The 25,377-nt window shown below is 45.7% G+C and overlaps 1 protein-coding gene, 1 non-coding gene and 1 pseudogene across 3 annotated transcripts in view; 1 reads left to right on the forward strand and 2 right to left on the reverse strand.

Moving 5' to 3' along the window:
* The window catches only part of LOC111185952 (uncharacterized), a 36,111-nt gene extending 15,075 nt beyond the window's left edge, over nt 1-21,036 (forward strand). The window contains exon 2 of the transcript XR_016388875.1: nt 994-21,036. This is a non-coding gene — a transcript (uncharacterized LOC111185952). The remainder of the gene's footprint in view (nt 1-993) is intronic.
* On the reverse strand, nt 6,698-11,573 carry ZNF232 (zinc finger protein 232). The gene is given in 4 exon segments (XM_030763381.2): nt 6,698-8,350; nt 8,352-9,076; nt 10,706-10,832; nt 11,106-11,573. Coding segments are annotated over 4 exon segments (1,317 nt in total). The 5' UTR covers nt 11,526-11,573; the 3' UTR covers nt 6,698-8,305.
* LOC149744816 (uncharacterized) lies at nt 11,676-25,314 on the reverse strand (annotated as a pseudogene). Its single transcript, XR_016388871.1, has 2 exons — nt 24,645-25,314; nt 11,676-21,007 (listed from the first exon to the last, which is right to left on the reverse strand). The product of XR_016388871.1 is annotated as an uncharacterized LOC149744816 (transcript).
* Between the last annotated feature and the right edge of the window lie 63 nt (nt 25,315-25,377).

The following is a 25,377-nucleotide window of genomic DNA, read 5'->3' on the forward strand; positions in this document are numbered from 1 at the left end:
GATTATCAACTTAATGTAAGGTATTCTGGATCTGGAATTTCTTGGTATCCAGTGGTTAGGACACCGTGCTTTCACTGCTGAGGGCCCGATCCCTGGTCAGGGAACTAAGTTCCCACAAGCCTTGCAGTGCAGGGGGAAAAAAAAAAAGATATTTTGGATTTTAAAAAAATGTTACTGAGATTTCTGTGCTGGTGTTTATTATTGTTTTGTTTTGACATGTTCTCCTGAGTGACTCCTGGTCTGAGGCAGTTTCCTTAGGTTGTTAGGTACGGGGTCTTTGAGACTCAGGAAAGCTCTATCTAGAAAAATGTGCATGCAAATTCAGGGAACTCATGGACCATCTGAAACTCATCTTTGGACCTCTGTAGTCCTTTACACGGTCCTGAAATCAAAGTTTTACCTATAAAACAAATTACCAAGTAACCCGCAATAACCTCTACCTCATCACATCCCTCAGCTTTGGGGATGAAGCTATGCCAAGACTATCCGCCTGGGTGAACCCCTGAAAGTTCGGGAGTTGGAACCTCAGTAAATTCCAGTGGGAAGCGGGACATGGTGATTCTGGTGATAACCTGAGGCGAGGAGCCTCAATAACGGGGCCCCTGCACATTCATCAACCACCTGCTGAGCCCCTACGACGCGTTGGGACCTGTGCAACGCCCGGGGGGGCTAAGCGCTAAGAGGCTGGTGGGGACTTGAGCTATGCAGTAGAGGTCAGCCCTGCGGAGTGGGGAGTAGGCGAGAAGGCTTCGATTCTCCCACGGAGCAGGAAACCCGCTCCTCCCTGAGAGCTGGGGAGCGGCGGCCGACGAGCCAGGCGCGGCCCCCTCCTCGAGCCCCAGGACGCGAGCTCACCCTTCTGCACCCGCTGGCCGTCCCTGACACGTCCTTGTCTCCAGCCCGGGCCTCGCACTGGGGCTCGGCCGCGACTCGCATCTCTCCTGCGGTGCCGCTGACGAGAATGCTGATGTTTATTTGTTCTACGCTTTGCAGACAGTGTTTTCATCGGTGGACCCAACTTTGCCGGCACCGACACCGACGAAACTCTAAGTCATCGAACGCGCTCGGCCACCACTGCCTCCGGGACCAAGAGGTACTGATAAGAGCCTCGTCGAGCCCTGAGGCTGGGGCCGCTCTCGGAAGCCTGGGGACCCTTGTCCGTGCGCCACCTGGCGGGCGGGGGCGGGCCGGGGCGGCGCGCGGCGTGATTGGTCGAGGCCCGGGGTGCCTTTTTGCTGGTGACCGGTGGGGGCCGGAGGCTGAGGTGGGAGGGCCCCGAGAGTGGGCTACTGCGCGCTGCTGACCCCGAAGTCAAGTACTGGGGCGCCCGCCGGACGGGACCTGGGCTGGCGTCTCTCAGGCCGCCGTGATTTGTCGTTTGTGAGGACGTTTCACATCCCAGGGTGGGATCTATTCCGCCGTTCCCTGATGTTCATGGAGTCCTTGCCGCCGCCCGGTTTCTTTCGAACTTCCAACCAGGCCTATTAAGATACTTATCTAATAACTAATTATTAAAATTTAATTTAGTGGCAGTGGGAAAGGACATACTCAAGGTACAGAAGGCAGGTTTGGCTTCAGAAAGAAGGAAGAAAGCACTGTCCTCTGAGGCTGGTGGAGGAACTGAGACGACAGATGTGGAGGGAATGAGCGCAGGGTGGCCAGCAGAGTTGATTATTTGAGGCCTTTTGCTAAGAAGGGTGATTATGCATTGGAGTGGGCAGATTACCCAAAACATCATCTAGAAAGGAGAAAAATGCTTCTGTGCCCCTGATCTGCTGGTTATGTCGGCATTCTCTGAGCTGGGTTGTGGTGGGGACAGGGTGGAACTTTAGTCACAGGAGGACTATAATCCACACTCCACTCCATTGACTCCCAAGTGGGAGGAATCCCAGGAGTGCAGCGAATGTGGGAAAGACCCGAGAGGTCTTCATGCGGTCGGGTGGAGCTGAGATTCTCTGCATCAGAGAGTTCACACTGGTGAGCAACCCTGCTAATGTAATGAATTCCACCTTCAGACAGAATTCCCACCTTGGAGTTCATCAGAAAACTTGTACTGGAGAGGCCCTTGGAATACCAATGCGGAAAAGCCTCTGATCAGAACTCTCACCAGTTTCAGCATCAGAGCATCCACAGTGCACAGCGATCTGGGGATTTACTCACTGTAGGACACTTTCATTCCGACCTGAAACTTTGCTCTGATCTTTCCTCTTCTTTACCGATGTCACTAGACTGGAAATGCCCTTTGTGCCAGCTAATTTTGTCCTGCTCCTTGAGGACAGGGCTACCTTGTTGTAGAAGAGCGTATCGCATTCAGCCCAGGGTTGCCACTCAAAAATTAACCAGTGAATGAATTAAATAAATAAGAGGCCATAAATGATGAATTGGACATTTCAAATTTAATTAACTGAATGTAGAATCATAATGCCTTTGCTGTCCTTTATTTTTCTATGCAGATCCTTTATCCCCTAAAATGATGGCCACGGCATTAAAGGTCTATATCACCCATCTAATATAAATTATATCTCTTTATGTGATATGGGGACACGTAAAATGTTAAACAGTTGAACCAAAACCTTTCTTTAGCTGAGAGAATTGATCCACTATACGATTTACTCAAATACAAGATAGCCACAGATTGCCTTAAACACACCTCTTTTCCTTGCAACTTTCAGCACTGGAACAAAACAAAACCCAAATCAGATACTTCACCTGTACCATCCTCAAAATCTTTCTTTCATAAGAGGCTTTGTTTACTTCTTGATCTCGTTTCTGTTTTTATACATTATTTCCATCTTCTTGGATATATTATATTTTTTTCTTCATGTGAGCTATATCTTAAATGTATTTGCTGGGATTCAGTATTCTTATTTTTGCAGCTGCTTCAGCATCATCACAGGCTTATGTTTTCTTCATATGTAGTAGTATGCTCAGGATAATCTTGAAAATTAGTTGCTCTTGTGTGTTTTGTTTTGTTTTGTTTTTTTGGCTGAGCCACATAGCTTGTGGGATCTTAGTTCCCTGAGCAGGGGTTGAACCTGGGCCCTCAGCAGTGAAAGCGTGGAGTCCTAACCACTGGATGGCCAGGGAATTCCTTGAAAATTAGTTTTTAAATGACTTGTTATTGAAAGGATTAGAATCTATTGCAGGACAAACCATATGTTGGGAGCCTCACTATCTACAGCAGAACCCTGCCAGGCTGGATGTTCTGTCCATTGAATACAGGCAATGCCTCTTTAACTCCTTTCTTTCTTTCTTTCTTTCTTCCTTTCTCCCTTCCTTCCTCCTTCCTCCTTTCTTCTTTCCTTCCTTCCTTCCTTTCTCTTTCTTTCCTTCTTTCATTCTTTCTTCCTTCCTTCCTTCCTCCCTCCCTCCCTCTCTCTCTCTCTCTCTTTCTTTCCTTCCTTCATTCCTTTCTACAGAAATTTATTTTCTCACAGTTCTGGAGGCTACAAATCCCAGATTGAGATGCCAGCCAATTTGGTTCCTACTGAGAGCTCTCTTCCTGGCTGTGGGTGACCACGTTCTCACTATGTCCTCACATGGTGGAGGGAGAGGGAGGGAAAGAGGAAAGAAGGAAGAGAGGGAGAGCGGGAGAGCTTCTTTTTCTCTTAAAATGTTTTCTCAGGTACCTTGGGGAAAAGTGTCCCTTTTTTCTCTCTATGCCACGTGGACCCGTTCATTAGCTAGAAATAAATTCCAATTAAGCAAAGAAACAGCAGTAATGCAGGAAATGCAAGTGAATCAAGGAAAAAGTAGCCATTTGTTTTTAAGGCAAACAACCAAATAACCAGTGCTACCAGCCTGTAAAGACCCCAAACACACCCAGAAATCCCTTCAGAATTCATCCTGGATTGTCTAATCTTGGTTATTCCCTGAATTTCAATTTCCTCATCCATAAAGTGGGGAAAATACCCACGCTTCAAGTTTGTCGGAGTATAGTACAAAATGGTATATCTGACAGTCCACTGCTTTGTGTATAGTAGGAGCCCAATAAATGCAGTTTCTTTTTCTCTTTTACCCACTTTCTTTCTCCTCTGATTTACCCCAAGCTAAAGATCTTTCCCACAAGCGTTAGAATTCAAAGAGAATAAAAATTGCATCTTAACCACTACGTTGTACTTATTTTTATTTCCTGTTTTTTTTTTTCTTTCTGTGTTTTATCTTAAATGTACGTTATTTCATCTACCTTAAGGACACTAAGTAGCCCTTGTGAGTTGACATGGGAATCTGATTACCATTATAACACTGTTTCTTTGTCAGGGCCAATGTATTATGTTTGCAGGTCTATCACAGAAGATTCCTTCCTTTACAAGTGGGAATTCCATTGTGAAGTGCTTATAGGAAAAGTCAGAACTTCTTTCTACTGCTTATAAGTTTTAGTTCTTGTTTCTAAAATGAAATTCCATATCTCAGCTAATTCTGCTGCCTATGTATTTATTACTGGCTTTAAGCAATTCGATTTTGATAGTACCTTGGTGTATCTGTCTTCACGTTTCTTCTGCTTTGTGTTTGTTGAACTTCTTGGATCTGTAGATTTATAGTTTACAGCAAATTTGGAAAGTTGTTAGCTGTTACTTCTTCAAAAGTTTTTCTGCTTTCCTCTTTCTTCCCCTTGGGACTCTAATTACACATGTATTAGGTTGATTAAAGTTGTCTCACAACTTACTGATTGATGCGTTGTTCATCTATTTTTTTTAAATGTATTTTTTAATCTCTGTATTTCATTTTGGGTAGTTTCTATCCAGTACATTTTTCATCTCAGACATATCTTTCATCTCTAGAATTCAGTTTGTGTCTTGTTAATATCTCTTCTCTGTCTTTCTCCGTGCTCATGTTTTCCTTTACCTTTTTGAACATACGGAGTATAATAGCTGCATTCAGTGTCCTTGTCTAATAATTATCATCTGTGTCATTGCTGGATCTGTTTCTATCGATTTTTTCTCTTCATTATGGATCATGTTTTCCTTTTTCTTGCATGCCTTTAATTTTTGATTGGGTGCCAGGCATTGTAAATTGTAATGTTGTGGGGTACTTTTTTTTTTTTATTTAATTCCTTTAAATTATTTTTGACCTGGGAAGCCCTAAGCTAACATTTTTTAATGTTACCTGTTCCGGTCACTGGGCTAGGTGTTATTGAATTTAATCCCCATCACGACCTATGGATGGGTACTATTATTTCCCCCATTTTACAGAAGAGAAAGCTGAGACTAGGAGAGTGATTTACCCAAGGCTGAGTTATGTGTCCCACAGAATTCATGTTGAGGTCCTAATCCCCAGTACCTCAGAATGTGTCTGCATTTGGAGATAGGGTCTATAAAGAGGTAGTGAGGGCTTCCCTGGTGGCACAGTGGTTGAGAGTCTGCCTGCCGATGCAGGGGACACGGGTTCGTGCCCCGGTCCGGGAAGATCCCACATGCCGCGGAGCGGCTGGGCCCGTGAGCCATGGCCGCTGAGCCTGCGCATCCGGAGCCTGTGCTCCGCATCGGGAGAGGCCACAACAGTGAGAGGCCCGCGTACGAAAAAAAAAAAAAAAAGAGGTAGTGAAGTTAAAATGAGGTTATATGGGTGGGCCCTAACCCACGATGACTGGTGCTCTTATAAGAGGAATTTAGGCCACAGATATGCAGAGAGGGAAGACCATGTGAAGACACAGGGAGATGGTGGTCATCTGCAAGCCAAGGGGAGAGACCTCAGAAGAAACCAACCCTACCAACACTTTGATCTTGGACTTCTAGCTTCCAGAATCTTAAGAAAATAAATTTCTATTGTTTCAGCCACCCAGTCTATTGTACTTTGTTCGGGCAGCCCTCATGAACTCACAGGATCACCGCAGCTAGTGAGTCCTGAGCTTTGGGATCTGTACTGGCTGCCTGCCTGCAGAGCCCACCACTGCTGAACTGACCACTGCTGCTGGAAGGGCTCTCTCAACTACAGGCTGCCTGTCAGCTTCCTGAGAGGGGGAACAATCTGTTTCTTCCTCTATCTCCCGCTGTGGACAAAAGACCACACTCGTTAGCAGGTACCAGTTCTTTTGTTTATTCAGCTGCACAGCTAGGGGAACTTTCTGCTATCAGTGAATTCCAAAATGCACCTGTGAGCAGGGCACTCATACATAGAAACACGAACAGATTATGATTGGACCAGTATGGCACCTGTAAATCCCAGGAGCCCCTCTTGGATACAGAACTAGTTCCTGTAATACAACCAAACTAAGTATACAGAACCTCTGCTGTTGGAATAGCTTCTTTTGCACTAACGAAGTCAGAAGAGATGGCCTCAGGTCAACATTTTGCCTACAAAATATTCTGGTTTCAGCTCTTCTCAGTGATGAATACAGGGTGCTGCAGGCAACGTGATGGCTATTTCTGGAGTGACCACCACCAAGACCAGAGCTCTAATCCATAACCTTGACGCCTTGACCACATCACCTGCTTCCCAGATCCTGCTCTGCCCTTTCAGGGACCAGGACTCTCCTCCGCCAGTCAGTCCGCAGCACCAGGCTGCAGAAGTGGGGAGATGTTCCATGGGGTGGAGCATGCTCACGGTCTTCCCAAATTTGTTCTCTCCTTCTTCAGTTTTAACTGGGCGAATTGTCACCCTGCTAGAGGTGTTTTCCAGCCTCGCTGGTAGGTAGATGTGGCTGTGTAGTTGAATCTTCACCAAAGGATTGGGTCCCCTTCTGCGACACCTGCTGAAAAGGAAATTGCCAGTCTTTGAGACCATTACTTCACTCTTCCTGGGGAATGGGATGGGGATACGGTGAGGATCCAGCATCAACCATGCAGACAAACACATCCTAATCCAGGGGACAGAGGAGCAAGGTGGGTCCCTGACGTACCTGGTGAAATTAAACTGAGCTGTCCCTTAGACCAGGGCTTGAAAAAAATTTCCCGTAAGGGGCCAGAAGTAAATATTTTAGGCTTTGTGAGCCACAGTCTGTCACTTAACTCTTCTTTCCTGCTTTTTACACTTAAAAAAATGTAAAAACCATTCTTAGCTTGTGGGCTTTAAAAAACAGGCCGCGAGATGGATTTGGCCTGTGGGCTGTTTGCTGACCACCTGCTCACGTCTGGACATTTATGTGAGAGAGAAATAAAACTTGTATCTCAGAGTCAGGGAAGGCCTCTCTCAAGAGGTGACACTTAAGTGGAGATCTAGACAAAGTAAAATGTGACTTATGTAACTATCTGGGAGGAGAGCATGGAGTTAGGGAATGGAGAATGAGGACAGAGGTCCTGAGGTGGAAAGGAGCTTATAACATGGGCCAGTTAGCAAATAATCACCTCCTCACTCCAAGTCTGCCGTCCCCTGCCGTACTCTATGAGACTGGAGCTGGAACTGTCGACATCTCCCCTTTGCCAGCTGGCACAGTGTCAGGCTTTGCCAGTAAAGGGCACTGGAGGGACACAGCAAAGGGGAAGGGGCCTGTCCTTCTGGTAGTTTTCCTTCTTGTCCTTACAGTGCAGCACCCGTCCTCTGGTGAGTTTGTGGGCACCTCGACCAGTGGCTTCCTGCTCTGACCTGCAGAGCCTTGATGAACTTCACCAGCCAGTGTCAATATTTAACAACTAGTTAAAAAAGAAAAGCCCTGATTTGTAGCATTTCCTGACTTCCACGGCATGAATACTCTCACCATGACCAATTTCAGTGCAGGCTGGCGAAAAGAAGTGCAGAACTGGCTGTTGCAAGCCTGTACAGACCAGCTCGCACATACCCCTGGGGCAGCCACACCTGTCCAGTCAGGCCTGAATTTCACCTGTCCAGTCTTGGGCTGGGGGTGTGGGGGAGGGTTGGCTCTCCTAGGTCTGCTTCTTCCTCTGATGCTCTCCCTCAGTCCTAGAGGTAGTAGCTGTTCCCCATGCTGCTATTCCTAAATTAAGATCTCGTTACCTCCTTTAACAGATAATCCCCCTTTACTAGCTAGCACTTCTTTGTATTAAACGTTTCCTGCTCAAAGAACAAGTGTGGTTTCTGTCTCATGCCTGGACACTTGTAGATGTGACCCTGTCCGAAGAGGCAGCCCAGTATGGGGCTGAGGAAGGGCCAGGACCAAAGGCCCATTCACAATAATACTAATATAGGATGGCCACTGCCTGCACAGCTGCTCTGTGCCAGGCCCAGAACCCTAATGAAGTCGGCATCTTGGCTGTTACTCGCAGCCAAAGGCATGCTAGTTGATACAGTCATCTCAAACAGAGGGCATGAGGCGATGAGCTGAAGGTGGGACTAGGTAAACATTTTTTCCTAAATCAAGAAAGACACAGGAAAAATCTTAAGGTGCTTATAACTTTTATGGAATATAGTCCTAAAACTGATCAGACAAAGGTACAATTCTGTCTGGAGACTTTCTCACCCACAGTCCATTGGGAAGGCTCTTTTCTGGCATGAACTCTCTGATGTCTGATAAGCTCAGAACTCCATCTGTAGGCCTTCCCACATTCTTTACATAGGAAAGGTTTCTCGCCACTGTGGATTCTCAGATGCTGACTTAGATATGAGCTTTGACTGAAGGCCTTCCCACACTCATTACACTCATAGGGCTTCTCCCCTGAATGAACCCTCTGATGTTGAACAAGGTGAGCACTCCACCTGAAGGACTTCCCACACACATGACATTCGTAGGGTTTCTCTCCTGTATGAATTCTTTGATGCTGAATGAGGTTTGAGCTCTGGTTGAAAGTTTTCCCACAGTCACTGCACTTATAGGGTTTCTCTCCAGAATGGATTCTCTGGTGGATTATAAGGTGTGAGTTATAAATGAAGGCTTTACCACATTCACTGCATTCATGGTCTTTCTTCCCTGTGGGAGTTGTCTTAAGGGTGATGACCATCTGCCTGAAGCTTTTCCCCTGAGCGGGGGACTGCTTCAGCCTTTCCCCTTTGAGATTTCTCTGCTGCTGCTCTAAAGGGGCCTCAACTTCAGAGGCAGCTTCAAATGTAGAGGTGCTGGTGGTGAGTTTTTCTCTGAGCACCTGTGATTCCACGTCAGTAATGGGTGGTTCTGGCAACGACCCTTTGTCCTTGGGCTCTGCATCATCTTCTGCAACAACTGACGGAAAATGTAAATATACCTGTTCTGGAGGTATGGAGAAATGACACTTGGATTAGGATTTCTGGCATGAAAATAAAAGCTTAAAAAAATATTCAATATACACACACGACAAAATTCAGAAGGAAAGTCATTTAAATATGAACACTGGTCATCTGTTGGTGATGGGATTGTGTAGGGGATAAGGTTTCTCCTTTTTTCTCCCCCCTCCCCCTTATCTGTTTTTTCTAAATTTTCCTTAATGGAACACTGCAAAAATGTTATTTGAAAAATAAATTTCAAGGCAGGACCTTCTTTTTTTAGGATTTACTCTTCAAAAATATGAGCAAAAATAATAGTTGCAAGAAACTGGGGAGTGATGTTGTGTGGGAAGGGAAAAATGAGAATCACAGGTTGAGGGAAAAGGGATGTTCCTAAACGCGCAAAGACCCTGCTCCTCCTGACTCCGTGACCTTCACCTCTTCCCCGTCATTGCCTGCCCCACAAATCTCTAGCCACAGAAAAGGATCCCCAAGCAGCTGGCTCCTTTACTGAAGGGACGACTGCCTTTTTGGTGCTTTCTGCCTTTCCCTTTGACCTGCTCCTTAAAAAACGAAGAGAAGAGTGCTTTGCGTTTTGGTTTTTAAAACATCTCTAACGCTTTTTGTCTTTTAATTGTAATGCTTTCTGTAGTCTAAAGAGGACAAAAAGCAATTGCTATAAGGTAATGCAAGACTTTAAAAATACGTTATTTTTCAGGTTAAATGCTTGTGGTTAAAGAAATCTGAAACATGCTTGCTGAAAAAAAAAAGTCAAACAGTAGTTAGCTTTGAAGAGAGACTTACAAAACAAAAGTAAAGGAGACAAGGAGAACTCTGCAAGAAAGGCAAGGAAGTGCTGGGAAATAAAAACATACTTATGGAGCAGACACTAAGATTAATCTCCATTTCTAGTTTTTCCCATTTTGTTGCCAACAAGAATTTGAATTTTCGTAGGCTTTTGTCTGATGGTGGTGGGGTTGTGGTGTAAAATGAAGTATTTAAATAGAGTCTTCTTGATTAGCAAAATATTCATGTCACATTCCCGATCGTTCATGAGGTTATACAGCACTCAGCAATGCCAGTGTGTGGTCCTGAGGCTCTCCCTCTAGTTTGCCGTAGGAAGGAGGAGAGGATGTTTGTGGGGATGAAGGCAGGCCGGAAAGGAAGTTTTTGTGGTGAATCTGAAGGGCAGAAGTGTAGATGGAAGAGGGTATCAAATAGGGCTTTTAGGTGGGGGGTAGGTGGTAGATAATGGTGATGACAGGCTGTGTCTCACGTGGAGTGTGTTATGGCTTAAAAAGTATGTTTTGGGAGTCATGAGAAAGTTGAAAAAGATTTCCAGGCTGGCCTGTAGCCCAGGGCAGTGGAGATGATGAGGCAGGAAGTGAATGAAGTATTTTCTGGTCCTGTTTTAGGGCCCTCTAAAGCCCGGAGATGCTGGTGAGGCTTTACAGCCAGGTTCTGATTGAAATTTAATCCTTACAGCTACTACAGTGATGAAACAGGCTACGTCTCTCACCTAAGAGGTAAGAATAGTAAAAGGGCAAGATGAGGATAGCCAACTTTTGACCACCTACTCTGTGCCCTTTATACCCTCTCCTCCTCCTCTCCCTCCCCACAGAATCCTGCTCCTCACCACGCTCTGGGAAAGGCTGGGTCTCCTTAGGCTGGAGCTGGATGCTTGGTTTCTCCTGGGCTGCTCCCACAGGCTCCTTCTCCTCCCACGGCTCTTCCTGTGCAGGTCCGTGTGCCGGGCCTGGGACCTGGAGATGATCAGGCACCACTCGGTTTCTGTGGAGCCAAAGCTTCCAAGGAGACTTTGGAGAGCCTCCTCAGAGTCAGCACAGGGGCAGGAAGAGGAGCTAGAGTCTTACTCAGGACTTGAGGGCAGAAAAAACACACCGAAGCACACACTCACTGCTCTGCCTGGCCCAAAAGAGTTTTGAACTTGGCAACTCCCCCTACTGCTGCCCCTCTGTCCAGCCTGAAGGTCATTGATCTGGCTCCCACAACAGATCGTATGTTCCCCTTCCCACCTGCAGTCCTGGTTCATCAAGTCCTTTCTCTAAATCCTCCAGCACAGTCACAGCCTCCTCTCCACTCTCAGGGTGATGTCCCCGCACCCAGGACTGGAGCTTCTCCGGTAGGATGGTCAGGAATTGTTCCAGCACGAGCAACTCCAGGATCTGCTCCTTGGTGTGCCTCTCGGGCCTTAGCCACTCACAGCAGAGCACCCTTAGTCGGCTCAAGGCCTCCCGGGGACCAGGAGTCTCCTGGTAGCAGAGCTGCCTGAAGCGTTGGCGGAAGATCTCCTGACTGGGAGAGCGGTTCCCATGTAGCCTGGTCTCACACTCCCAAGACTGTTCCTCTTCCTTTGGCTCCATCATCATAATCTTCTCTTGACCCTGTGTATCCTGAAGGGTCAGAGTTTCAGCTGCTGTTAGTGATCCAGCCATCCTAGCCTGGACTGGCTCTGTAGAAGGCCCATACTAGCAGGAGTCTTTCAGGGGCACCCTGTAACATAAGTAGAAATCATTCTTTTTTTTTCTTTTTTTTGCTGTACGTGGGCCTCTCACTGTTGTGGCCTCTCCCGTTGCGGAGCACAGGCGCCGGACACGCAGGCTCAGCGGCCATGGCTCACGGGCCCAGCCGCTCCGCGGCATGTGGGATCTTCCCAGACCGGGGCACGAACCCGCGTCCCCTGCATCGGCAGGCGGACTCTCAACCACTGCGCCACCAGGGAAGCCCCATTCTTTCTTTTTTTTTTTTTTTTTTTTAATTCATTAACACACACTCAGAATCTACCAAGAGCCAAACCCTGTACTATACCCTTTAATACTTTTTTCTCCATTCCTCTCCAGATTCTTATTCCAGTAAGAGTCATTGCCTTTGAGATACTTACAATCTGGTAGACAGATATGTAAAGAGTTTGCTACACTAGATAATACAACTAGATAAATGCTATAGCAGGAGAAAACAGCAGGAAAAAAAAAAAAGTGTTCCGGGATCCCACTGGAAGAAACAAGTCTTAAGCAAAACCCAAGTTTCCAGAGCTCAGAGCTGAGAAACGTTTCAGTGCAAGGTGACTGACTCTCAGAGGTATTGAAGAGGCAGCCTCCTCCCAGATGGCCTCTCACTCTTTCTCAAGTTCCTGTAGTGGCCACAACAAAAGAAAAATTTAAATTTCCTATGAGGCAGTCTTATTCAAACGCCCAGGATCTGTAGTAGGGTCCTGAGATGCGGCTGCTATGGGCAAGACGTGGTCTCGGGTAAGGTGTCCAGCGTCAGGAAAATCTAAAGGGAAGGAGGTGGGACGCACCCAGAGGCCATTAAAGGCACACAAACAGGGGCGCTGGCCGAGGACAAAGGAAGCACGGAAGACCAGCGCAGAAGGCTGTTTCTCGGGGTGATGTTCCGGCGGCGCCAGCCCGCAGCTGAACTCCTGCGCACGGCACTGGGCAGGGGACCGCCCGATCGCCTGGGGAGGGGGCTGTCCTCCATACCAGTTACAATTCCCCACCCTTCACTTTAGCCCCTGGGATCTCCAGAGAAGAGAAGAGGCGCACCGGGCCAGCCACCGCCCTCCACAACACGTGACGTAATCCGTGCAACCGGGCACGGGAACCGTGGGGACCCAGACCCCGTTCCGCGCGGTCTGGCCTCGGCTCCTCACAGGGTTGCCTGCGGGGTGTGCTCACTGCAGAAACCGCCGCTGCCTTCCGGGACTGGCCATAGCAGCGCGGGCCGAAGAGCGACACCCGGGGCGCCGCCGCTAAGACTCACCTCGCAGGTCCCGGAGCTCCCATCTGACCACTTCTGCGTAGCGCGCTTCCAGCCCACCCGCGGGGGCAGGTGTGCGCCTGCGCACCCGCGGCCGCGACCTCTCCGGTCGCGGAGGGCTCTGGGAATCGCAGTCCTTGGACAGGGGAGCGGGGCCGGCGTGAGCGGGCCTTTTGGCTTAATGGCTGGAGGGCCGCGCTTTTCTGTTCAGTTGTAGGCCCAGGGGCCGTCCAAGCCGATTTAAACGGCAGGGAAATTCCAGGCTGTGCGTGGCCTCTTTGCAGCGTTTCCTCCTCTACGTTCTGCTTTCTCGTTACATCTTCCCAGACCTGATTAAAGGGTCACAGCCGAGGAGGAAGTTACCCCCAGGGAGAAAATATTCCCAACCACCGGCCTATGCGTGTCCGTTAGTAAATAAAACACAATTCCTGCGGAGGAGTAAAAAGAAATGTAAGGTTGCAGTTTACTGGGGTAGGGGAAAAAGGACTTGTTGATAGAGGAAATCACTGCCATCTTCTTTTCCAATAATGAGAGAAATATGCGTCTGATTATGAGTTCTAGGGGAGGTAACCATTATGGGAATGGAAAAGTACAGTAGAACGTCCAGATTAACAAGGGAAAAAATAGGATGCACTAGAACTTGAGCAAACTAGTAAAAATCAGAAAGAAAAGAATCCAACTGGATCAAAAGAGGAAATCAAAAGCGAAATTACAAACTCTTGAATTCTGCAGGGGGGATCAGGAAAGCCTGAGATAAGAATTTGGACAATTCATTAGCTGTTTAGGGACAGGCAATAAACAGAACACTTCGTGGTAAAATCTATAGGACCTAGCAACAGCCATGCTTGAAAATGTATAACCTTAACTACCTCACTTGTTAATGAAAATAGATAAAAAACAATTTAAGTCACCTTAAGAAACTTTTTTTTTTAAGCTGAATTTTCTTTTTTTTTTAATTAATTAATTTATTTTTGACTGTGTTGGGTCTTTGTTGCTACTCCCGGGCTTTTTCTAGTTGCAGCGAGCGGGGGCTACTCTTCGTTGCAGTGCATGGGCTTCTTATTGCGGTGGCTTCTATTGTTGCAGAGCACGGGCTCTAGGTGCGCGGGCTTCAGTAGTTGTGTCTCGCGGGCTCTAGAGTGTAGGCTCAGTAGTTGTGGCGCACAGGCTTAGTTGCTCCGCGGCCAGTGGGATCTTCCCGGACCAGGGCTCGAACCCGTGTCCCCTGCATTGGCAGGCGGAGTCTTAACCACTGTGCCACCAGGGAAGTCCCAAGAAACTTTAAAATCATAGTAAAATAAACCCAAAGAAGCAAAGAAGAGTGAATCAGTAAAGATAAAAACTAATTAATGGGGACTTCCCTGGTGGCGCAGTGGCTAAGACTCCGCGCTCCCAATGCAGGGGGACTAGATCCCACATGCCGCAACTAAGAGTTCACAGGCTGCACCTAAAAAAAAGATCCCCCATGCTGCAACTAAGACCCAGTGCAGCCAAATAAATAAGTAAATAAATACCTTAAAAAAAACATGGAAAAATTAAAAAGAAGAGATAAATTCAAATGCTAATTTCTTTGAAATGAGCAATAAAGCCGATAAACTTGTTTAGAGCCTTATTAAGAAAAAGAAAAATTAACCAGAATGGGAATGAGAAATAGAACATAACCATAGAATCAGAAGAGATGAAAAGAATTAGAGACCATTTCTTTAGGGTAGGATATTGGAAAACCTAGATGAAATGGATGATCTTCTGGCAAAATATAAATTACCAAAATTGTGTGCACCAGCCAAATGTATATAAAACAACCCTGACTGGGGGTGGCAGGGGGTGGCAGGGGGTGGGTAAGAAGACCCCAAGAAAGTGCTAGAGAGCAATTACATTTAGATGTAACATGAAGCACCACTTTCTGGCAAACAACCTAGTTTTAAATGGGAATCATTAAAATACTTAACTAGAGGGAATTCCCTGGAGGTCCAGTGGTTAGAACTCTGGCACTTTCACTTCCGGGCCCAGGTTGGATCTCTAGTCAGGGAACTAAGATCCCACAAGCTGCGTGGCACAGCCAAAACAACAAAAACACTCAACTAGAAACCAGTCACCAAGTTTAATTTGAAATAAATGGATACTTTGACCAAGCAAGCAAAATATAATATAACCTGAATTTTTTTCTGCAGTGACTAGTTTATGGTTACATCTGGAATGGAAAGAAAAGAAAGGAAATTACACATACTGTGCTCCTGTGATGACTATAGTTTTCAACAACTGCCACAAAACTAGAAAATTATAAACTCGGACATTCATTCAAACATTTATTGAACAAAAATATATATGTGAATCTAGGTCTGGGTTGGAGGAGAGGGGATACAAAAACGTAGTTCCCTGCTTTCAAAAAGCTAAATGTGGGGCTTCCCTGGTGGCGCAGCGGTTGCGAGTTCGCCTGCCGATGCAGGGGACGCGGGTTCGTGCCCCACATGCCGCGGAGCGGCTGGGCCCGTGAGCCATGGCCGCTGAGCCTGCGCGTCCGGAGCCTGTGCTCCGCAACGGGAGAGGCCACAACAGTGAGAGGCCCGCGTACCGCCAAAAAAAAAAAAAAAAAAAAAAAAGCTAAATGTGTAGGGAGTGTGAAGAAAAAAGAACATGCATAAAAGATTTACAATGTAATAATGGCTTCCTGTAAGCTGTGAGACTGGAGAAACAAAGGACTTTGGTTTGTTCATTCAAACAAGTCATGCTTCAGTGTTTGAATTTTTCTTACAATGAACAATGTAAAAAAAAAAAAAGCGACAAGGCATTTTCCTTTAAAGAATTGAGTGTGTACCAGAACCTGTCAGACACGTTGCCTGTGTTTAAAGAAAAAGTGAGTTTAAGCGGTGGGGACTCTGAATGCCGCAGGGGATCAGGAGAGCCTGAGATAAGAGTCAGGACAATGCATTAGCTGTTTAGGGACAGTAATTAGACCAGACCTCAAACTAAATGCCAAGCCAAGAACTTTTACTTTAGGTAATGGGCAGCCACTGGCTACTTTCTGAATGTGAGTTTGCATGTCTGTGTGTGAGATAATAAAAGCAGTATTTCAAGAAAATCAAATAGTGGTGTGTATGATGGATTAAAAAGGTGAACAGTTCTGAGGCAAGTAGAACAGCAATGGAAGACCAAGGCTCAGAGAAGCCTAGTTCACTTTCACTCTCAGGATCTCAAGGTGCTGCCAGATCTGATCCAGATTCTTTATGCTAAGAGGAAAGAAAGCACATGGGGGTACAGTCTCCTTGATCACACATCCAAAAAATGGTCATGGATACCCTTCAGAGGTAATGAGGAAAAATCATTTTACCCAAGATTCTAATAAAACTCCAGAGACAGAGAAACCAGTCCTTCCAAACTCGTCCCCAGCTGTTCAAGGCCCTCTTCACCATAGGCTTAACTCATGCCCAACCATACAAGACATGGGCATAGTGTCACATGACTGACCAGAATTTTAGGTCTTCTAATCTCATAAACATCAGAGGTAGGGAGAAATTTCCTCCAAATCTTTATTTCATGAGAGATTCAGAAGCTGAAAGGAGAAATGATTTGTACTCTAGCTGCAGCCAAAGGACATCAACATATTTACCTGCTCTATTTTCAACATCCTCAACTGCTACATTCAAACCCATCCTGCTTCAGGGAAGAAATGGTTTGGAGGAAAGGAGCCAGCTCAAGAGGAGATTTAGTGACCAATGTCACTGGTGTGCTTGGTAAAGACAGATTTGATAGTGTGTTGGGAGAGAGACCTCAATGGGTTGAGGAAGAGAGTTAAGAATTGGAGACAATGTGGGAATCCCCTGGTGGTCCAGTGGTTAGGACGCTGTGCTTTCACTGCGGTTTTGATCCCTGGTTGGGGAACTAAGATCCTGCAAAAACTGGCTACAAAGGGAAAAAATGGGTTGGGGTTGAATTTTGTTTGGTTTTTAGGACGCAAGATACTTGAACATATTTGTACACATCTGGGAAGGGGCAGTGGAGAAGAGAGGTGAAGATACAGGAAGGAGATGGGATAATGGGATGCGGCGAGGTCCCAGAGGGAGTGGGATAGAAAGCACAGACAGAAAGATGACCCCCTAGATATGAGAAAAGGCAGTTCTATTAAGAAGGGAGCAAAGTTGGTTACAGTATATGAGAGATGTGTGAGGGAAAGGAATGGAAGCAGAAAATTGAAAATGTTTCTGTGCAAAGGTCTCTACTTTCTTTGTGAAGAGATCGCATGCTAAGAAGGGCAGTGGGTGGGTGGTTAGATGTGCAAAGAGAGGGGGAGGTGTTAAGTGGTATTACAGACAATGGGAGAGAGTGCCCACTAGAATTGTATTAGTGTTGAGTGCCCAAAGGCCTATGTCTCCCTAGGTTTGTGATTTTCTTTCTCAACCCAGGTGCAGGCTCAGGAAAGGACAATTAGGACTGTCCATGGTAGTTTTCTTTTGGCCAGGTACACGTGACTGAAGAATGAGGCAAAAAGGATATTGGTAAAAGAGTGGCTGAAGTGTTGGACAGAGGTATCTAATAGGAAAGGGTAAAAACCAGGGAGGGACAATGGATAGAAAGGTCACTGGACTGGAGACCCGATGAGTTATAAGAACACAAAAATTAAACTATACAACAGTGCCTCGACTCCTTTGAAATAGTTCAGATGGTCGAAAGAGACTTTCCAACTCACTACAATTTGCCTTTTATGATATGGCATGTAATTTGCTCCCTTCCATCTTTCTTTCTTCCTTCCCTTCCCTTTCCTTTCTTCCTTTCCTTCTTTCTTTCTTTCTCTCTCTCTCTCCCTCCCCCTTCCTTCCTTCCTTTCTTTCTTTGATATCTTTGTCTGGTTTTGGTATCAGGGTTTTGTTAACTCTTCTCTAAACGTTTGATAGAATTCGCCTGTGAAGCCATCTGGTCCTGGACTTTTGTTTGCTGCCTTCTATCATGTGAAAAAGTTGAGACCTCCTTATTTTCTCTGATTATTACTGTCTCAAAACCAGTTAAGCCACCTACAGGAATTAGAGTTCACTATCATATTTGCAAGATACTTATTGATTTGACCTCTTAATACTTTCAGCTTAACGCTAGCCTCTCCAAGAAAAATCTTAATTCAACTCTATAGTGCTATATAACTTCTCTCAGATTCACTGCTAACTTTATTATTCCAAGATACAGCATCCTACAGAAGGACAAATACTGCATGATTCCACTTATACGAAGTACCGAAAATAGTCATAAAGTCACAGAAGCAAAGCGTAGGATAGTGGTTGCCAGGGGTTGGGGGGAGGGAGAAATAGGGAGTTGCTATTTGGCAGGTGCAGTTTCAGTTATGGAAGATAAGTAAGTTCTAGGGGTCTGCTGTTCAACACTGTGCCTATAGTTAAAAGACTGTGTCATACACTTAAAAATTTGTTAAGAGGGTTAATCTCATGTTGAGTGTTCTTACCACAAAAAATAAAAGAAGAAAAAAGATACAGCATCCTTGAAAATTTGTATAAATCCCCCCCACCCCCACTTTCCCCAATCCTTACCATTTACTTACACTACGCCAAGCCCCTTCTGACTTCAAGTAGGATCAGGAAATGCAGAATCATGTAATTTTCCAGAAGGCTTTAGCCTGGGAGAATATGTTGTCTCCTTTCCTTCAAAATGCCTTAGATAATCACTGCCCATAGGAACTACTGATAAAAAATCTATCATTTGTTGTATACTATGTGTCTAGAACTTTGCTAAATGCTTAACAAAACTGTCTCATTTAATCTTCACGATAGCCCAAGGGAGGTATTGTTATCTTGATTTTACATATGAGAAAACCAAGGCTCAGAAACATAAAAAAAAATTGCCTAAGATTACATAGATTAAAAGTGACAGAACCTGGATTTCAGTATATCAGATTCCAAAGTGCCATTATACTTTAAAATCCTACAGAAGAGATTTCCTCACAACTTCTACCCTTATATGAAAGAAGGTAACTGTCCTATGATTTACTAGTCACTTCCTTTTCCTAATTAAACTAGCTGATTCTGTATCTGATTTTACTAGGAATGGAAGAACAAGCTCAAACTCCCTAATCTTCTCTATATATTGACATTTATTCTAATGAGAAAACATCAGGACCATTTTCAGACTTTTGGATTAGACTCTGTCCCAGGAAGAACCATTCATTCTAGAGTTCAGGATATCACACCTATCTTATATTCCCTTGGTACAGTTCATATTATGGATAAAAAGATGGGAGAAGTTATTATATTCCTGGTGCTGCTGAAGAAGACACACAAGGACACAATTTTGTGATGATGTAGGTGCTTTACAAGCAAGTTCTTCCATTTGCAAGATTTCCCTGTGGTGTGGAACCTCTGATGATAAAGTAAGGAGTGAAAATGTAATTAAAGGCTTACCCCATCAAGGTCTTTGTGGAAAGTGTTTAGGAAGGACAAATCTGCACACAGCCTGAGGCTGAACACTCTAAACTGAATCAGATGAAAATCGCTCTTAAGAAGCTTAGAATTTTCCAAGTATTATAGTTACGATGGCTAAAGGTAGACACAACAGTATTTAAAAACAAATATATATATATATATATAGACATTTTATCATTACTGTCTTCCTAGGATTCTGTGTGCTGTCTCTGATGCTAAGACCTGAGCTCTGACTGAAAGTTTCTCCATACTCATTACATTCATGCACTTTCTCTCCGGTGTGAATTTTCTGATGCCTAACAAGGTCTGAGCTCCATCTGAAGGCTTTTCCACATTCATTACATTCATAGGGCTTTTCTCCACTATGAATCCTGTGATGTCGAATAAGGTCTGAGCTCTGAATAAAAGTCTTGCAACATTCATTGCATTCATAGGGTTTCTTTCCTCTGTGAATTCTTTGATGCTGAATAAGTTGAGAGCTCCCCCTAAAGGCTTTCCCACATTCACTGCATTTATAAGGCCTCTCACCAGTATGGATTCTCTGATGTTCTATAAGGACTGAGTTCCTGCTGAAGGCCTTTCCACATTCACTGCATTCAAAAGGTTTTTCTCCAGTGTGAATTGTTTGATATCTAATAAGATCTGAGCTTCCTAGGAAGGTTTTTCCACATTCATTACATTCATAAGATTTCTTTTCCTTGTGAATTCTCTCCTGTCCATTAAGTTCTGAATCTGAACTGAAAGCTTTCTCATATTCAAGTTTTTCTCCAATATGAAGTCTCTGATGTTTAAGAGAAACTGTGCACCCACAGAAGGCTTTCCCACATTCAGGGCATTTGTAGGGTTTCTCGCCACTGAGGATTCTTTGATGCTGAATAAGAAGGGAACTCTGCCGGAGGGCTTTTCCACATTCGCTGCATTCATAGGGTTTCTCCCCAGTATGAATTCTTTGGTGGTTAACAAGATGGGAGCTCTGACTGAGTGCTTTCCCACAGTCATTACATTCATAGGGTTTCTCTCCACTGTGAATGCTGTGATGGATAATAAGATCTGAGCTTTGATTGAAGGCCTTCCCACATTCATTACATACATATGGCTTCCCTCCACTATGAATTGTCTGGTGCAGGATAAGGTTTGAGCTTCCCCTGAAAGCTCTTCCACACTGATTACATTCATAGGGATTCTCCTTGGTATGAATTCGTGGATGTCACATGAGATTGGAGCTCAGCTAAAGTCTTTGCCTCAGTCACCACCAACATAAGGCTTCCTTCCCGTGTGAATGCTCTGACATATAACCAAGTTAGAGCTCCTGGTGAAGACCTTTCCGCATTCGTTGCACTAACAGCTTCTCTTTACGGTATGGATTTTCTGATGCTGAGTAAGTCCTGACTTCTGTTTGAAGCTCTGGCCACATGCCTTGCACCTATAGGTTCTTCCCTTTGTTGAAACTCTCTGATGTGTAACGGTTGGGGTCAGATCACAAATTCTCAGTTTCATATCAATGTCAAGCTTTCCTTTCTTAAGGGTAATGCTCACTTGGCTGAACCCCTTTTCCTCAAAAGAAGAGTGTAGCAGTCCAGCCTCTGCTGAGTTTACCTGTTGCCTCTCCAAGATGTTCTCACTTTCCCTGGGTCCTAAGAATTTAGATCCACGGGGTATTTGTACTGGGTGTCCTGATCCTGTTTCTTCAGAAATTTCCTGCTTTAGCTTCCATTCCTCCTTCTCAGTTTTCTTTTCATTATCTGAAACATGAGTTAAAAGTATAAATGCTGTGATGGATAATCAGATCTGAGCTTTGATTTAAGGCCTTTCCCACATTCGTTACATATATATGGCTTCCCTCCACTATGCTAGGAGAAAAGAAATTCTTAGAAGGGGAAACAAATGTTCAAAGTAAAACATTTCTATGATTGGGTTAAGCTTCTAGATTCTCAAAAATGTGTTATAATCTGGGAAAGAGAAAGGCTTCTAAACCTAACTTTGGTCTCTATGGTCTATAAAAGCAGTTCCCAAACTCGGCTGATTGTCAGAAACACACGGGAGAGCTACTGAATCAGACTTTGAGTCCACATCATTCTCTCGGCAAACTGTCTTTTTCCTTTAGTACCTTAGCTCCTGGATCGTAAAATTTCCTTTATGCAAAAGACCAGCCCTGTATTAACTAGATTTCTTTAGTTCCACTTCCAAAATCTTAGAAAAGAGAATCAGTTATCCCAGTTTAGGTCAAGTGTTGACTTTGACTGTAATCAGTGGTGGTAGGGGCTAGGGGGTATCACACAGGATAAACTTGGTTGCTGGGAGCCCACCTCTGGAGGTGAGAAGGGCAGTTAGATGGATCGTGGTGAGCAGCCTTGATACTTCAAGAGTTGTTTATGACATATTTTTCCTGAGAGGTGAGACCCTTAGTTACAGTTTCATCTTCTTGGCCATTTAGTGGATATACCCAATAAATAGGGAGAAGAATGGCAAGTAGTTTTATCTCAACTGTCAACCCTGAAGGACTGAAAAGTAATTGCCTCAAAGCACCACTTTAAATGCAGAGGCTGTCTCTGGGCCCAGTAAGAACACAGCACTGTGCTGGATTACATAAGTCTGTGGGGAAGTATAGAGAGTAGTGGAGGTAAAGGAAGGATGGGTGGGCTTGCTATCCCTTCAAAGGAGCAAAGTAAAGATGCCAATAGAACTTGGAAGAGATTACTCTTTAATAATAAACCAGCAAGTATCAACATATAATGGCTGAAATTATCCACATGCAGAAATAACTCAAAGAGGTAAGGAAATCCTGGAATTCCTAAGTCCAATCACGGTTACCAGGACCTGGTTTCAGAGGAGCACTGGATGGAGTATGATTATAATAATCAAGACAGGGGAACTTAATCAATTATCTTAAACCTGACATGAAGAAACACTAGGTTTCTACATCTAGAAAAGATGGACTCAGAGAGCAAAAATGTGCCTGTGCCTCCAGCACTGGTTCAGGGGAGGGTGCTCACTCCAGCTCATGGGGATATTCTCTGTCCCCTTGGCAGACACCTGCCCTCCTCCCAAGAGCACGTAGATATACCAAGTGATCAGAGCAGGATGACATCTGCATTAATATTACCTGACAATGCCCTTGCTTTGTTTCCATGCCCACTAAGCAAACTTTTCTTTTCTTTTTTTTTTTTTTTTGGCTGCCTTGGGTCTTTGTTGCTGCGCGCCGGCTTTTCTCTAGCTGCGGCGAGCGGGGCCTACTCTTCGTTGTGGTGTGTGGGCCTCTCATTGGGTGGCTTCTCTTGTTGCCGAGCACGGGTTCTAGGCACATGGGCTTCAGCAGCTGTGGCGTGCGGGCTCAGTAGTTGTGCCTCGCGGGCTCTAGAGCGCAGGCTCAGTAGTTGTGGCACGTGGGCTTAGTTGCTCCGTGGCATGTGGGATCTTCCTGGACCAGGGCTCAAACCCGTGTCCCCTGCTTTGGCAGGAGGATTCCCAACCACTGTGCCACCAGGGAAGCCCTAAGCAAACTTCTGATTAGAATTTACCTTCCTCTATAGGTTTTCCTAGATAGAAAATGTGTTGACAGCCCACTCAATTTCTGATCAGGCAGTTGTATTTTCCCCTGTTTTTTATACCACTTTCTTGTGGTTTGGGTAGGTCTATTTCCCTGGCCTGAAGAATTCTGGATAGGTACACTGACAAAGTAAAATTTCTGGACCTGGAAAGTGTAGGACCAGACCCTGAAATCTGGTGGTCAGAGCATAAGGCCCAGCTAAAGAGCCAGCTGGACTTCCTGAACAAAATCTATATCTCACAACCAAATGAAATGGTGAATATTTTCTCTTGGAAACCAGATTGTTTCTAAATTTACAATTCTGAAACTGACATGTTTTTCTAATATTCTTGTCTCTGGTAATGCCTTGCCCCAAGCTCCTAATCTTACATTATTCTTGAATAATTTTTCCCTACTGTGCTGCATTAAATGGTGTCCCCCTAAAATTCATGTCCACCTGGCACCTATGGATGTGACCTTATTTGGATATAGGGTCTTTGAAGATGTAATCAAGTTAAGATGATGTCATTAGGGTGGGCCCTGAATCCAATATGACTGGTGTCATTATAAGAAGAGGGAGGGCTTCCCTGGTGGCGCAGTGGTTGGGAGTCCGCCTGCCGATGCAGGGGACGCGGGTTCGTGCCCTGGTCCGGGAGGATCCCACATGCCGCAGAGCGGCTGCGCCCGTGAGCCATGGCTGCTGAGCCTGCGCGTCCGGAGCCTGTGCTCCGCGGCGGGAGAGGCCACAGCAGTGAGAGGCCCGCGTACCACAAAAAAAAAAAAAAAAAAAAGGGAAATTTGGACAGAGAACCGGAAGTAAGATAACCATATGAAGATGGAGGCAGATATTAGATTTATGCTGCCACAAACCAAGGAACCCCTAGGGCTACCAGAAGCTGGAAGAGGCATGAAAGGATCCTTCCCTAGAGACTTCAGAGGGAGCATGGCCCAGCCAACAGTTTGATTTTGGTCTTGTAGCCTCCGTAGCAGTGAGGGAATAAATTCCTGTTGTTTTAAGCCACTCAGTTTGTGGTAATTAGGAAACTAATACGCTTACTATGAAGTCCAGTTAATTTTCCAGAAAAAAATGTCATTCTTTCCATTCCCGTAATTTCTCCCTGGCACCACTCATGGCTTTCCAGATTTCAGTAGATTACCATAAGAGACTGGAGCATAGTCATTAGGAACATGGGCTCTGGACACAGGCTGCCTTGTCTGCCTCTACCATTTATTTGCGGTGTGACCTTCAGTTACTTAACATTTCTGTGCCTTTGTTTCCTCATCTGTCAAATGTGGACAGTAATAGCATTTAAAAGAGGTTTTGTGGGGATTAAATACATTTAAAGTGCTTAAAATGACACCTGGCAGAGTTAGCGCTCGATAAATAATGGATAGTTTAAATTTTGTTACTTGGTTAATGATCTTGACACCAAGATTTTCCCGCTTCAGTTCAGACTGGACAATGCTGTTAGTTATGCATCACTTTCGTCATGTTAATCACTGTTCAGAAACCTTTAATTCTGTTTATTACTGTACCAAATCTAACTTACTTTAGTTGAGTGCAGGAATTACTGCAAGGCATCAGGATGTCTCATTTTATTTGCTAGAGGCATTTTTTGCGGTTGGGGGTGGGAGGGACGAGCACTGGCGCAGTGAGCCTGACTTTCTAGATAATAGTTCAAAACGGAACAGAGACAGTTCTGTATCCCAGAGGGATTCAGAGGTCTGTGATGCTTGTTCCAAATCCAAGAAGCCGCCAACCTGACCCTCATCCAACCCAGAAGAAACTTCGTTTTGCGAAGGTCACAAGGTCCCCATAAATAACTCTTGGAGTCACTGAAGAAGCTCCTTACCCAGCATGACCTTGTCCCCTTCACTCTCCTGCACTCGGTTCTCGCGGAGACCGCCTTGTGCGTGGACTGGCAGCGCACCCGGCCTGGCCGCATCACGTACGGTCTCTGCTCCCGTAGATAACAGCCCTGGAGGCGCTGAGCCAGGAAGGGCCATCCTGCCTACCTGGGCTGAGTGGGCCGCCCGGAGGACCTCAAAGCTGCGGGCTGGGGCTGCGAGCGGGAGACCACGGGATGAGACCGTGACTGACTGGGGCCCTGGCGGCTGGGCCAGACCGTCGGAGCCAGAGACCTGAGCCCAGGAGCCCAGCGCCGCACGCACCGCCACTACGGGGCCTCTCCGCCGGGCCACCCTCAGTGTCCCCATCACTTAATGCTACCTCCGCCGCTTCGGCCATTGTGTCCCCACCACCCCCACCAGCAACTTGTCACGGGTGGAGCCGCGGCCAGCCAGGGGAGGCTCGGGGTCAGGCCAGCCCGCCCCTCGCCCCGCACCCCCGGGGCGCAAGAACCGGATGGCCACCAAGTCCAGTCCTCCGGTCTTCCTAGACAAGCCCGGGGAGGGGGGACGCCGCACTTCCACCCACGTGAGCTGCAGTCTCCTCCCCAGTCACTGAGCTTGCAAAGATGCAGATCCGGTCTTTGTCTTGGGTGTGCTCCGTCTAGTGTGGTGACTAGAAAGTTAAAATTACTGTGTTGTGGTGGCTGTGGCCAGTGGGAACAGAGTGGAAGCGCT

This window comes from Delphinapterus leucas, chromosome 19 (genome assembly GCF_059928025.1).
Source record: "Delphinapterus leucas isolate spDelLeu-1000000601 "Yukka" chromosome 19, BTC_Dleu_Yukka2, whole genome shotgun sequence".
Classification (NCBI taxonomy): Eukaryota; Metazoa; Chordata; class Mammalia; order Artiodactyla; family Monodontidae; genus Delphinapterus; species Delphinapterus leucas.